Source organism: Mus pahari, chromosome X, assembly GCF_900095145.1.
Source record: "Mus pahari chromosome X, PAHARI_EIJ_v1.1, whole genome shotgun sequence".
NCBI lineage: Eukaryota > Metazoa > Chordata > Mammalia > Rodentia > Muridae > Mus > Mus pahari.
In genome coordinates, this window is record NC_034613.1 from 138,666,505 (window position 1) to 138,679,772 (window position 13,268).

General features: G+C 40.2%; 1 protein-coding gene across 2 annotated transcripts in view; it reads left to right on the forward strand.

Moving 5' to 3' along the window:
• Positions 1-4,833: 4,833 nt before the first annotated feature.
• Positions 4,834-13,268, forward strand: part of Adgrg2 (adhesion G protein-coupled receptor G2) — a 59,431-nt gene continuing 50,996 nt past the window's right edge. For both annotated transcript variants that reach the window (XM_021187770.2, XM_021187771.2), the window contains exon 1: positions 4,834-4,951. In XM_021187770.2, the coding sequence (XP_021043429.1) occupies positions 4,834-4,951 (118 nt within the window). The remainder of the gene's footprint in view (positions 4,952-13,268) is intronic.

Genomic DNA, 13,268 nt, shown 5'->3' on the forward strand with positions numbered 1-13,268 from the left:
CCTGGCTGTCCTGGAACTCACTTTGTAGACCAGGCTGGCCTCGAACTCAGAAATCTGCCTGCCTCTGCCTCTGCCTCCCCCTCCCGAGTGCTGGGATTAAAGGTGTGCGCCACCATGCCCGGCCTGAATTTTTGTGAGACTAAAATTTTTGTTTCTTAAATAAAATTTTCTTTGTGGGAGGATTTTTGAGAACTTTTAATAGTTGTACATCTTCTTTGGATTTAATAGTTCTTGTTCTCCCTGCCCCCGCCAGGAATTTGTCCATTTTGTGTAGGTTCCTTTAAACTATTGAATAAAATTTTCATTGGGATCCTCTTAACTCTTTTGCACCCATTGCATTTGCACAATCTTGTTGTCTGGCTCTCTTGGTTAGTTGTTCCTTCCATCTCCCTTTCCTTTTACCCTGGCTCTCAATTTTACCAGTGTTGTCATCTCAGAAAATAGCTTATTCATTCTTTACTTGCTGCTTTTTTTTCTTAGTCATCATTTTATGCTTTTATTTTATCATTACTTTCTTCTTAGGATTCATATTGTTATTTTCCAACTTTCTTAACAGAGGACTTAATTTATTAACTTTAAACCTTATGTATATCTAAAATATCTGTGCAGCTATAGCCTCAACTATACCCCATGTTTTGATACACAGTGTTTATATTATTGATCAGGTTAAATTGGGAAGGAACCGTCTTGTTTGTGAAGTGATGTTTTTGCTTTAAGTATAATTTTTCTGATAACAATGTAAATATAATATTTATTTCTTTAGTTTTCCAAGACCGTGTTTCATATATCCCAGACTAGCCTCAAAGTTGAGCTTGTGATCCTCCTGCTTCTACTTCTCAGTTGCTGGGAATTCAGGCCTAGACCACCATGTTTGGCAAAATAGTTGTTTTATTGTCTGTACTGGGAATTGAAGCGAACGTCTCATACACACTAAACAAATGCTCCTCCCTTGATCTGTATCCCCAGCCTTACTTTCCTTTGGACCACTGTTGGTGTAGATTGTTCCCATCCTTTCACTCTCAGGCTTTCAGTAACAAGTTCTAGTTGTGCTTTGGTAGTAGCACAGAGCTGGAGGTTGGGTTATGGTTTTTTTTGTTTGTTTGTTTGTTTTTAACGTATATATGCTTGCCTTTTAATGGAGTTGTTTTCTTCATTTATATATAATGAAACATTGAAGCCTATTATTTTTTTCAACTATTCATAATTTTCTTACCCCCCCCCTTTGTTTGACTTTCAAATTGACTATTTCAAACACCCCTTTTTTTCCTCTTCCCTATTTAGGAAGCTTGATGTATCATTTCCCCTGGTCTCCTTTCCTGCCATCACCGTACAGGGAACTGAAAACCCAGGCTCTCTTCTACCTCTGAAGTGGACATTCCAAGCCCTGCCTTTTCTATTCTTTAATAACTTATATAGTTACTGTAATGCACTGATAGTTGAGCATGCTCTCTCTAATTATAGCTACTTGGGAGACTGATGCAGGATGATCATTTGACCTCAGGAACTCATGACCAGTCTAACCAACATAGCAAGACCTAGTACCCATCCCCCAATCATGCAACATACCAACTCAACTTTTCCTTATTTAAAGATAAGTAGTACCTTTAGCCTCATCTAAGATGAATGTGAGGACCTTTGAAGACTTTAATTAATTTTATTTTTTATTTTTTGTCTCTACATAATTTCATGTATCTTATACATGTGGTAGATACATACATAGATACATATCTATACATATATATCCCCAGTACTGAAAATAAGTTACACACACACACACACACACACACACACACACAATATGGGTTTTTATGGGGGGGGTATTTTTTTTGAGACAGGGTCCCATAAAGCCTAGGAAAGCCCTAAGCTTACTATGTCACCACGTAGCCAAGGATGACCTTGAACTTCCAATTCTCCTCCCTCCACCTCCCCAGTGCTGAGATTACACTTGTTTGTTATCATGCCCATATCTTAGGAATGTATACTAACCACCTCCTTTAGCTGTTTTTGTTCCTTCTTGCATCTCAAGTTCAATGTCTACTTCCTGAATAGGCATTTTAAGGTTGATTGTGAGAACTCCTTTTTGGTGGAAAGCAAACAAAGAAACAGAAAAACAGTTTGGGTCTATTTGGAAATGTCTTCATTTTGTTCCCATTCACAAAAGGTATTTTCACTGGGAATAAAATGATCCCTTCACACATTGCAGGCAATATTACACTGTCTGATGGCTTCTGAGAAGAGAGTTGCCAATGTAACAGTTGCTCCTTTGAAATGTAATGACCTTATTTTCTCAAGTCATTATCAAGGTGTTTTTGTTTTTTTTTTTTTTAATCTTGTTTTCTCCAGTTTCATTATGAGGTGGCTAGGTATAGATCTCTTTTTATTTGCTTATTATAATAGCAATTCTGTGGGCTTCTTGAATCTGCATTAGTATCTTTCTGCCAGTTTGGACTCTTAGTCCAAATATTGAATTTCCCTCTCCTCTCTTCGTTGACTTTTTATTAAGTCTATTTTGGCCTTCTGGTTCTCTTCTCCATAATTCCGTACTTTTCTTTCACACTTCCCATCTGCAACCCAAGTTTTCATCACTTGGTCTCCCTGTTTATGTTACCTTCCTGGCTTCCTACTTTTCCTACTTTTCCTACTTCCATTTTGGCTAGATATATTTAATATTTTATTCATGATTTTAAGTTGTTTTTGACAAAAAAAATCAGTGTAAATAACCTAGCTTAGCCTATACCTATGATGCAGGAGATATTTGTGTGTCTCATGAGAGAGATTTGTCAGATAATGTTCTTTTACCAGAATTCAGATAGAAATTGAATTGTGCTATCACTCAGAGTTTCCTGGTTCCTTTTCCCCCCACCCCCTTCTGACTGCTTTGGAAGTTGACCAAACTAAATTTCCCCTGTGTGTGTTTCCTTTGTCCACACTAGGAACCTCTTCAGTAGCTCCCTTTTAAATGTCCTCTTATGCTAGACTTCTAAGCCAACACTTAGGACTTGGGGTAAATATCTTAAAGGAATGGGTTTTTCTAGAAGATAATTGTTATATCTTGTTACATGGGGCAAAATATTACTCACTGCTATCTCATAGCTGTTATGCTATAATTAAATTAAAACAGTTAATCAGGGATTACAGAATAGTCCTCATTCAGGCCTGCTATATAGTACTTCTCTTTAATTCTTTTTTACCTACATGAGAATAAAATTTCCATGTTAAACCATACAATTTATGAATTTTTAACATATAATCCCTCTTTTGAAGGCAGCCACATCAAGGTCTCAGAAATTATTATGCCATATCAAGGAGAGACTCATTGTCCTGGTACTGTTATAAGTAGTAAATGACACGACTCTATTTTCCCCCTTTGATTTTTTTGAGACAGCGTTTCTCTGTGTAGCCCTGGCTGTCCTGGAACTCACTCTGTAGACCAGGCTGGCCTCAAACTCAGAGATTCACCTGTCTCTGCCTCCTGAGTGCTGGGATTAAAGGTCTGTGCCATCACATCTAGCAATGATGGGATTCTTGAAGATAGCCAACTTTACCTGGAGACTGAGAAAACAATAGGTTTTCTATTTCTTTTTTGTCCCTCATCACTTTAACCCCTGCACTACCTGACCTCACACAGACTAGACAAATATAAAAGGATTTGATGAATGGCTGGGCGAACAAAAGCATGAAGAGTGTAGCCAACATTTGGAGAGTACTCTTAGTATCATCCCCTGGTCAGAGATCTCTCCATTATTCATTGGAGTAGGTCTATCAGGTTGATGCCTGTATCCCAGTTTCCTAAATGGCATATTTGCCTATTGGAAGTGCCTTGCCCAGTGACCCTGACATTGAATGGCAGAACTGGGAGCTTTGAACTCATTTTTTTCTTGCCTTCACCAGGGCGTGTGCACACACTATCTCCAGTTTGTGGAGTTGTTGTAGTGCCTAGAGTCACTGGGTACCTTAGCCAAGAGTTCTGCTAGCTGGGACTATGAAGCCTGCCATAGTAACTTCCCAGCTGGCTGTATAGGAGTGTGTTCACTGGGTCTCACTGTCTCTTTCTTGTTCCTGAGCCTATGCATGTGGTGCTGACTTCTTCCTCTCTCAGTTTCCCTTGTCAGTTTCAGCAGGGTGACATAGTCTTAGTGCTTTTCCTGCTCCCCATATACTGAGCTCTCCCCACGTCTGAGCCCTGTCTCTACCATATCTAGTTACCTCCAATTCAGACTTGATGTCTTCTTTGGCACAAATTGGTCCTCGACTGAAAATAAGTTAAGTGAATGGTAACTGATTCTTTTAAATTAGAATCAGGTATAAACTTTGCGTTGAAAAATGTTGCCATATTGACTATTAGAAATCTAAACAATAACAATGTAATATGTCATAGTAAGGAAGAAATGCAATGTAACTTTCCTTTGCTAGTGTAGGAAATAAATGAGGTAGATCATTTAAACGTGTCTGTGATGCCTGATTGTTAACGGTGTCTATAACCAGCTTTATATAGTGGTCATTATGCATGAGATAGATATTTTAGTTGTTAATTTAGTCTTTTGATATTTTGCATGTATTTTTCCATAAAGTCTACATGGGCTACCATGTTTATCATTTTAAATATAATGTCTTAGTGGGTGTGCCTCCCTGGATAAACCTGGGATTTTCATTTTCATAGCCAGTGCTCACCTGGCATTGCTAATTCTCTGCAGGCACACTACAGTTTTAACTATGGCACTACTAAGAAGGCAGCCTGGAGGTGGTCTTACTTAAGAAATGACATTTGGGTCATTGCTATGTTGGGATTATAACAGCTGTGATGATCTGTTGTCCCTCTTATTTTGTTCCAGGATGCTTTTCTCTGGTGGGCAGTACAGCCCTGTTGGCAGACCTGAAGAGGTTTTACTGATATATAAGATATTCCTTGTCATCATTTGTTTTCATGTCATTGTAGTTACATCCCTGAAAGGTAAGGTATCAGTTTTCCTCTCTTCCTTCACACGATTATTATTGTTGTGTGTGTGCTTGTGATGGGTGGCAGTATATGCCATGGCACATGTTGGGAAGTTAAAGAACAACTTTGTTGTTCTCTCCTTCCATCTCTATGTAGGTTGTAGGGATCAAACTCAGGTCATGTTGCTCACAAGGCAAATGCCTTTACACGCTGAGCCATCTCACTAAACTTTCCTTCATTTTTTTTATGTCTATCTTTTTTCTATGTATGTTTTGTGTGTTTTTCATAATGCTTAGCATAGTAATATATGTATATAATAATCATCCTTTACATTTGTTTATTTGTGTGTGTCTGTATGTTTGTGTGTGTTAGGGGGGACAACTTATCTGTTATGAGAACTTGTACTCCCATTCCACCATGTGAGTTCCAGAGGCTGAACTCAGGTTGCAAGGCATGCCTTTACTTGCCAGCCCCAGCAGTTACCACTTTTAAATAGACTCTGTTGGTATTAAGTTCAATTATAGTTTTGGTGCAGCTATCACCACCATCCATTTCCAGGATATTTTCATCATCCAAGTTACTCTGTGTTTATCCCCATTATAATATCTATTATTTTAGTTTGTATGAATTTGCCTCTTCCAGGTACCTCACATAAGTGGAAACAGAATATTTATTACTTTGTGTTTGGTTGATTTCATTTAACAGCTTTTCAATGACCATCTATGATATATATATATATATATATATATATATATATATATATATATATATATATATTTAAAGACTACATATATTCTACTGTATGTATATGTGCCACATTGTGTTTACTCATTCATCTGGTCTTAGATATTTTGCTTGTTTGTCTTTTAGCTACTGTGAATAATGCTTCTGTGAGCCTAGGCAAGCAAATGCCTGACTCCCTGCTGTCATTTCTTTGGGGTGTGCACCTAGGGTTAGAACTGCAGGGTTCATTTGCATTCTTTGAGGACCTGCCAGTCTGCTTTTTGTAGTGGCTATACATTTCACATTCCTGCAAGCAAAGCACAGGGATTCCAGTTTCTCCACATCCTTGACAACACTTAACTGTTTTCTTTTGTTTGGGTGGTAAGAATGAAGTAACATCTTACTGTGGTTTTGATTTGTATTTCCTTAGTGATTAGTGAGCTGAGCGTCTTTGGGGAGGGGTACTTATTAGCCGTTTTATCTTTATTTGGAGAAATGTCTATTCATATCGTTTTCCCTTTTTTAAAAAATGTATTTTAAGTTGTTGACTTTTAGAGATTTTTTATATGCTATAGATATTAAGATGATTTGCAAATATCTTCTATTTTCATTCTCCATGGTGTTCTTTCATGAATGTAAGTTTTTAATCCTGATGAGGTCTGATTAACATATTTTACCTTTATTGTCTATAATCCAATCCAAGTAATCAAATCCAAGAAATTCCCTTCACCAAATCCAATGTCAGGAAGATTCCCCACTATGTTTTCTTCTAACAATTGTATAGCCTTAATTCATATTTAAACCAACTTTGATTCCTGGAGCTATCCCATTTTCTGTTGAAAAGGCTGTCTTTTCTCCCTTGAACTGTCTTAGCATCTTTATCTAAAATCACATGATCAAATGTATGACAATTTATTTTGTTGGGCATTTCCATATAGAAATTGAAAAAGAATGTGGTCAAATGAAGTACAGATTTTTCTTTTCAGAAAGGGGATGTCTTTGGAAGCTTATGAAAAATGGTGACCATCATCCTGACCAGTATTTAACAAATGTAGTTTCAAATTTGTCTCATGGGGGGCGGGGGCAGAATCATGTCAAACACAGGCCTTATAATCACAAAGTTTATATGTGTACTCTGTATACAACATTTCTTTCTATGCTGGCTCAAACTTACTACATTGCCAAAACTGACTCCTAGTTTTCTGGCATCTGCCTTCCAAGAGCTGAGATTACAGTTGTGCACTCCCATGCCCGGCTTGCCCACTGCCATCTTAAACCCTCTGCTGGCTGAGACTCCTTTGCTTGCCACTTCTGCATCTGTACAGTAAAAAATAAGCAGTGGTAGAGCCCTTAATGATGAGAGTCCCTGAATATAGGTTGGTTCAGATTACCCAGATACTTCAGAACCACATCTCTTACTAAAGAACTGAGGCAGAGGGATGAGAAGTTCAAGGCTAGCCAGAGTTATATAGGACCCTGCTGTCCCCAAACAAGAAAGTTATGTTTTCCTCATCCCTCGGCAGGACAGTGCTGAATTATGCTCATCATTGTCTCCTAAAGGTCCCCAGTTGGATTATGGACTCGAGCCCATAGTAGTCATCTGTTCCTTAATGTCCCCATTTTTTGGCTCCCCTCCCTGTTTCACTCAAATGCTCCCTCCTTCAACTTATCCAGGTCACCTCACGTCTGCTTGGAAACACATTCCCCTCCAACATTCAGCCAAATACTCCTTCCTCTATCAAGCTGAAAATGATCTCACAAATCTCTTTCTCTGGTGTTCCCTTCTCTCTTTATCCCTCCTTCTGTTTGGTGCCACCTGGGATTGTGTTGACCATGAACTTGTGGTACACTCTCCGTCTTTTGGTACATCTTCAGTGCCATGTGGGAAAGGAAAGTGAAGGGATAATGGGTAGATGAATGCAGGTAGGGAAAACGAATGCAGACTTGGAGCCTGCTCTGAGCCAAGCCTTCCTAGTACTTTGTAAACATTATCTCATTTATCTCTCACCCAAACTCTTCATGGCGGGTAGCTTTTTCACCCCAGTTTATGGATGGAAAAATTGAGCATCGAAGAAATTAAGTCATTTGATCAGAGTCCCGGGGCTATGAAGATTTGCCATCAGACTCTGGAACTGATACCATGTACCCTCAACCAGGCTGCTCCGGGTAGTAAGTTTTTGAAGCTAGAGTTAAATGTGTCACTGGGACCTGTAGAGGAAGAAAGGGAACAATAGGGTTACTAGAAAGGAGTGGCTCCCCAGCTCTAGGATGCAAACACAGTAGCTTCACCCTGGAAGCCTGAGAGATGACTCATTAGCTCTTGTCAGCAGGGAGAGGTGGGTCTGACACTCTTGTGAGGCCACCAGCCAGCCAAGAGAATCCTCAGAGTTTAACACATCCGGTTAACTAGATGACACTTGTGAGAGCCATTTCAGTCTATTTGAAGGCCAAATCAGGGCTGCTGGGTCACTATTCACCTCCATTCCCTGGTTCGCCAGTCCTGGGCTAATGCCTTGCTTCCTTTGGGGTTTTTGAAGGAGGTTCTCCTTTTAGGTACAACTGTTTTATTTTCCAGAGGGTGGATGACATAATAGTGGAAGATGGTTATAATTTCATGCCTGCCAAATTGTCTTGGAAACAATTACACATTTGAAACAGCTTGGTGATCTCATAAGCTATAATCCCCAACTTTCTCTCTGGGCTGGGTCTAGAGATCTCCCAGTGCTGCAGATATTTCCAGTGATAAGTTGCTTTACAATTCCCCTTCACCAGTCCTTGCTGTCTTTTCTCTCACCCTCTTATACTTGATTCTCCAGTGTCCATTCTTCTTTGCAGGAAAGATGGTAATGAAGCAGTAGGTAGGCTGAAACAATGGTCCTTATCTTCTTTGGTATGGTCCTCTACTATCAAACCCAGTGCCAAGCTCCTTACTCTATCTCTACCTTCTGCTTGTAAAACTGAAATTATGAATTTCAGGTAGATGTTCAGCTACTCTCGCAACTCCACCAAGTCCCAAGCCCCATACTCAGGCATGAAGTCACTTCTGTTAGGCTGTGGTTCTCCCTAGAAGGTAAAATGATGGCAAGGAATTCTAGTGCTTCTGAATAGATTATAGGGAACACTAATAGCAGAGGCCACTCTACCCCACTTTTCACCTAAACTCCCATAAGGACTTCTTGAAGGGCTTATATGATAAGCCTTCAACGAGTGGGAGCTGCCTCGACTCTGTCTGCCTGTGGATCCAATTCCCCTAACTGGACTGTCTTGTCTGCCCTCTGTGGGATAGGATGTGCCTGGTCCTGCAGTGACTTGATGTACCAGGGTAGGTTGGTACCTGCATGGTGCCTCCTCCTTCTCAGAGAAGAAGGGGAGGGGAGGATGGGGTGAGGGGCTATGTGTGTGGAGGGGACTGGGAGGAGAGGTGGGCTGCAATCTGGATGTAAAGTGAATAAATAAACTCATTGAAAACAAAACACAGGACAAATATAGATATAAGGAGTGGTGGAACTGACTTTAGGCAATAGAGAAGCACAGAGATGCTCACCCTAAATCTGTCTCAGATCTTGTGTTGTGGACCAAGATTCTAAATGGCCCTTGTGTTCCTAGTGGGCAGCAGGGACAGGACAGCAAGGATTATGGCATGAAGATCCCAGACAGACACCAGCTGAAGGATGTAATAGATCGTTGGTGAGTGGAGTTAAGAGAACTTATCCAAGGTTAGGTAAGATTCTAAACAAAAGGGCCATGAGCCCATTAGATGCAGCCTTCAGCACTAGGTGCCAACTAGATACTGAACGTGAGCATGATAGCTCTTTTCTATTGTTGTGACAAAATACAAGAGAGAAAGAGGACTAGGTTTTTTGCTTTTTCATTTTTGGAGGGTTGTTTTGCTTTTGTTTTGGGGTTTTGACTCATAGTTGCAGGATATAGTCCATTATGGCAGAGAAGCCGTGGCAGTAGGAGGTTGAGGCAGCTGGTCACATTGCACCTGTAGTCAAGAAACCAATATGATGGCTACTGTTTGGCTTCCTTTCTCCTTTTTATTTACTCTAAGATGCTGACCTATGAAATGGTGCTGGCTATTCCTACCCCAATTAACCTGATTTAGAAACTCTCATAGATGTGCTCAGACGTCTGCTTCCAAGGAGATTCTAGATCTCATCAAGATGGCAGTCAAGATAAAACATGGAGGAAGGAACCTTCCAGGATGAGAAAGATCTCTGCAGTGACTATTGAAAACTCCAGGCTGAGCAGTAGATGAATTCACAGGTTCACACCCCTTTTCCTTGTGTCCATTCCCAGCCATCTTGGTACCGTCTAGGTGCCATCTTGAGTATGAGGAAGAAATACAGGAGGGAAACAAAGATCTTGCATTTATTCAGTTGACACTGAGATAACCATTTAGCACAAGGGAGACAAAGATACTTTTCAGTGTTGGTAATTGAGCACAGAGTCATGTACGTGATATGTCAGTGCTTTACTGCTGAGCTACATCCCTAGACCTAACAAAGCTACTTTCAGTCATCAGACTTCAGGATCCCTCTTTGTCTGTGTAATAAAAGCTCCAAAAACAAGGTAAAGCAATTCTAGACATCAATGGAAGTCCAGCATTTTTGTTTATTTATTTGTTGTAGCCATAGTTTCTACAACTCAATTATGTCTATAAACTTTAAAGCATTCTAAAAGTCATACATAGTCAACACTTAGATATATCCATACTGTATACTAGGAATTATTGAGGACTATTATCATACCCTAAATTGGGCTCTTCGTTCTGGTTTCATCTATTCAGGTTTTTGGGGGGTAAGGATGATATCTTGTATCTCTTGATTGTGTCTAGTATATAGTAAGTACCCAGTTAGTCATAGTTAGCTGATTGGAATTGATTTGTGACTATAAAGCTTACAGATATTCATTTTTTCTTTTTTTTAAATTTATTCTTCTCTCATACATTACATTCCAGCTGCAGTTTCCCCTCCCTCCACTCCTCCCAGTACTCCCCACACCTTCCTACTCCCCCAGATTCACTCCTCCATTTCCCTTTAGAAAAGAGCAGGCCTTCCAGAGTTATGAACCAAGCATGGCATAACAAGTTACAATAAGACTAGGTACAAACCCAAATAGAATTTTTTCCAGTTTTTTGAGACAGGGTTTCTCTGTAGTTCTGACTGTCCTGGAACTCACCCATAGACCGGGCTGCCCTTGAAGTCAGAGATCCATCTGCCTGTACCTCCTGAGTGCTGTAATTAAAGGCATGTGCCATTGCCCAGATAGCTTAGAGATATTGTAAAGTGTGGACCTTTGATCACAACTCATGTATCATCAGTGTTATAGTCTGATCCAGTGAGTTCCAGGAGAACACATGCTACCTCTCCAAACTTATGTAAACTTCAGTGAGGAAGCAGTACATTACCAAGGATTCCTATTGATGCATATGATGTCCCTCCTCATAGGATGCATGCGTTCACCTCCATGGCCCATTGAACTTAACAGTCTGATATTCTGTGAGTTTATATGCCCAGTCTTTAGACGCTCAGCTCCCTAATGCATTGTCCAGGATTTGAGGGAACCTTGGGTTTTGCCTTGGACACAATGTCACTCTGAGAATTATGTGTGATATCTGGGTTGCTCATTATTTACCTACCCCAGGTTCTCAAACTTGGCTGTTCCATGGAATCACCTGGAGATTTATTTTTAAGAAAAAAATCTGGACCACCAAACAGGCAGCATACAGCAGCTGATATGAGGCCCCCAACACACATACAGCCTGGTCTGTGTATTCAGAGATGATACACCTAACCCTCAAAAGGCTGGAGGCCCCAGGGAGTTTAGAGGTCAGGTGGGGTGGGGGTGGGGAGGAGGTGTGGGATGTGGAGCAGTTGGAGGAGGGGAATGGAATATGAAGTATAAAACATAAATTAAAAATAAAATAAAATTTAAAAAAAAACATAAAAAAGAGACAGAATAATAGATGCCTTGATCATGTCTCACAATCTTTCATCTAGCTATAAACATTGCTCAGAGCCTGAGATCCCCAATAAAACTGCATACAGTGAAGAAGGAATAAAAGAAAAATGAAAAGAAAACCTGCCACCTGTACCTGTGCCTCAAGATCCTCATGCCATTGGTCAGAGAATGTAACCTGGGCACTGGACTCAGTGGTTCTAGCAGGACCTGGAGCCACTTAGCTCTGTGATCCCAACTGAAGGATGGCTCCTATTCAAAGTTCCAACTGTAAAAGTGAGACTATCTCACAGTCTTTTTCGTTAGACTGTGATGACGATTGACTCTGGGCTTCTCACAGTCTGACATTCTGTGAGTTTATCTGCCCAGTCCTTAGATGCTCAGCTCCCTGATGCATTGTAAGACTAGGTACAAACCCAAATAGATTTTTTTTCATGCTAAGCAAGTGCTCTACCACTGCTCTGTGTTCCCAGCCCCAAAGCCATAGAATGTTTTTATTTTTATTTTTTTAAATAAAGATGTGTTTTTAACATGAACAAAATTTAAAATTGCTTACAGTTACAATGAATCCAACACATCTCTTGGCTTCAAACTTGGTAAAAATTTTAGTGTGGCTTGTGCTGGCTGGTAAAGGCACGATCCTTTATGGAAATCTCAGTGTCTGTAGAATCTAGAAGCCATAGCTCATAGTCTAAATGTTGACAACAGTAGCAGGAACAACATGACTGCATTCCTCTAGGTCTTCATGATTTATAAAATTCCTTGCTGTATACTATCTCACTGAAGTAGAGAAACTTCTATTGATCCTCACTTTGCAAATGGAAAGATGGGGGTGGGAGTTTAAGCAAGGAAGCAACTGGGTAGGTTATCTTTAAATCAATAATACCAAGATCTCAACAGTAGCGCTCCAGAACTCTGTGTGTGCCAGACAGCCAGAAGTGCTTATTTGGGGCTCGGAGAGTTTGAGTCACTTCCAAGTTCATGAAGCTGAATCGTGGATGCTCTAGGATTCTAGAACTTGTCTTCTTAACCGCTTCTCCAGTGTTTACTCACTGAGGCACATGAACATGGTTTTTACATGACTTTGTCATGAGTCATTCATGGGTGCCTCAACACACCGCCCCCCTCAAAAAACACCGAGCTAAACTAAATGATGGATGATTTTGCAATGATGTTGTGGGCTTCATGTTTAGAGTTTTGCATGATGTTCTTTTGGTTCATAGGAAAAGTCATTAGGACAGAAACTACCAATTTACAAAGGCCAGAGGCCTGATAAAGATCTCCCACCCATAAGTACAGCAGCAAGAGTACAACCACTCTGGAATCAGTCTGGCGGTTCCTCAGAAAACTGGACATAGTACTACCGGAGGACCTAGCAATACCTCTCCTGGGCATATACCCAGAAGATGTTCCAACTGGTATTAAGTATACACGTTCCACTATGTTCATAGCTGCCCTATTTATAATAGCCAGAAGCTGGAAAGAACCCAGATGTCCCTCAACAGAGGAATCGATACAGAAAATGTGGTACATTTACACAATGGAGTAATACTCAGCTATTAAAAACAATGAATTTATGAAATTCTTGGGCAAATGGATGTATCTGGAGGATATCATCCTGAGTGAGGTAACCCAATCACAAAGA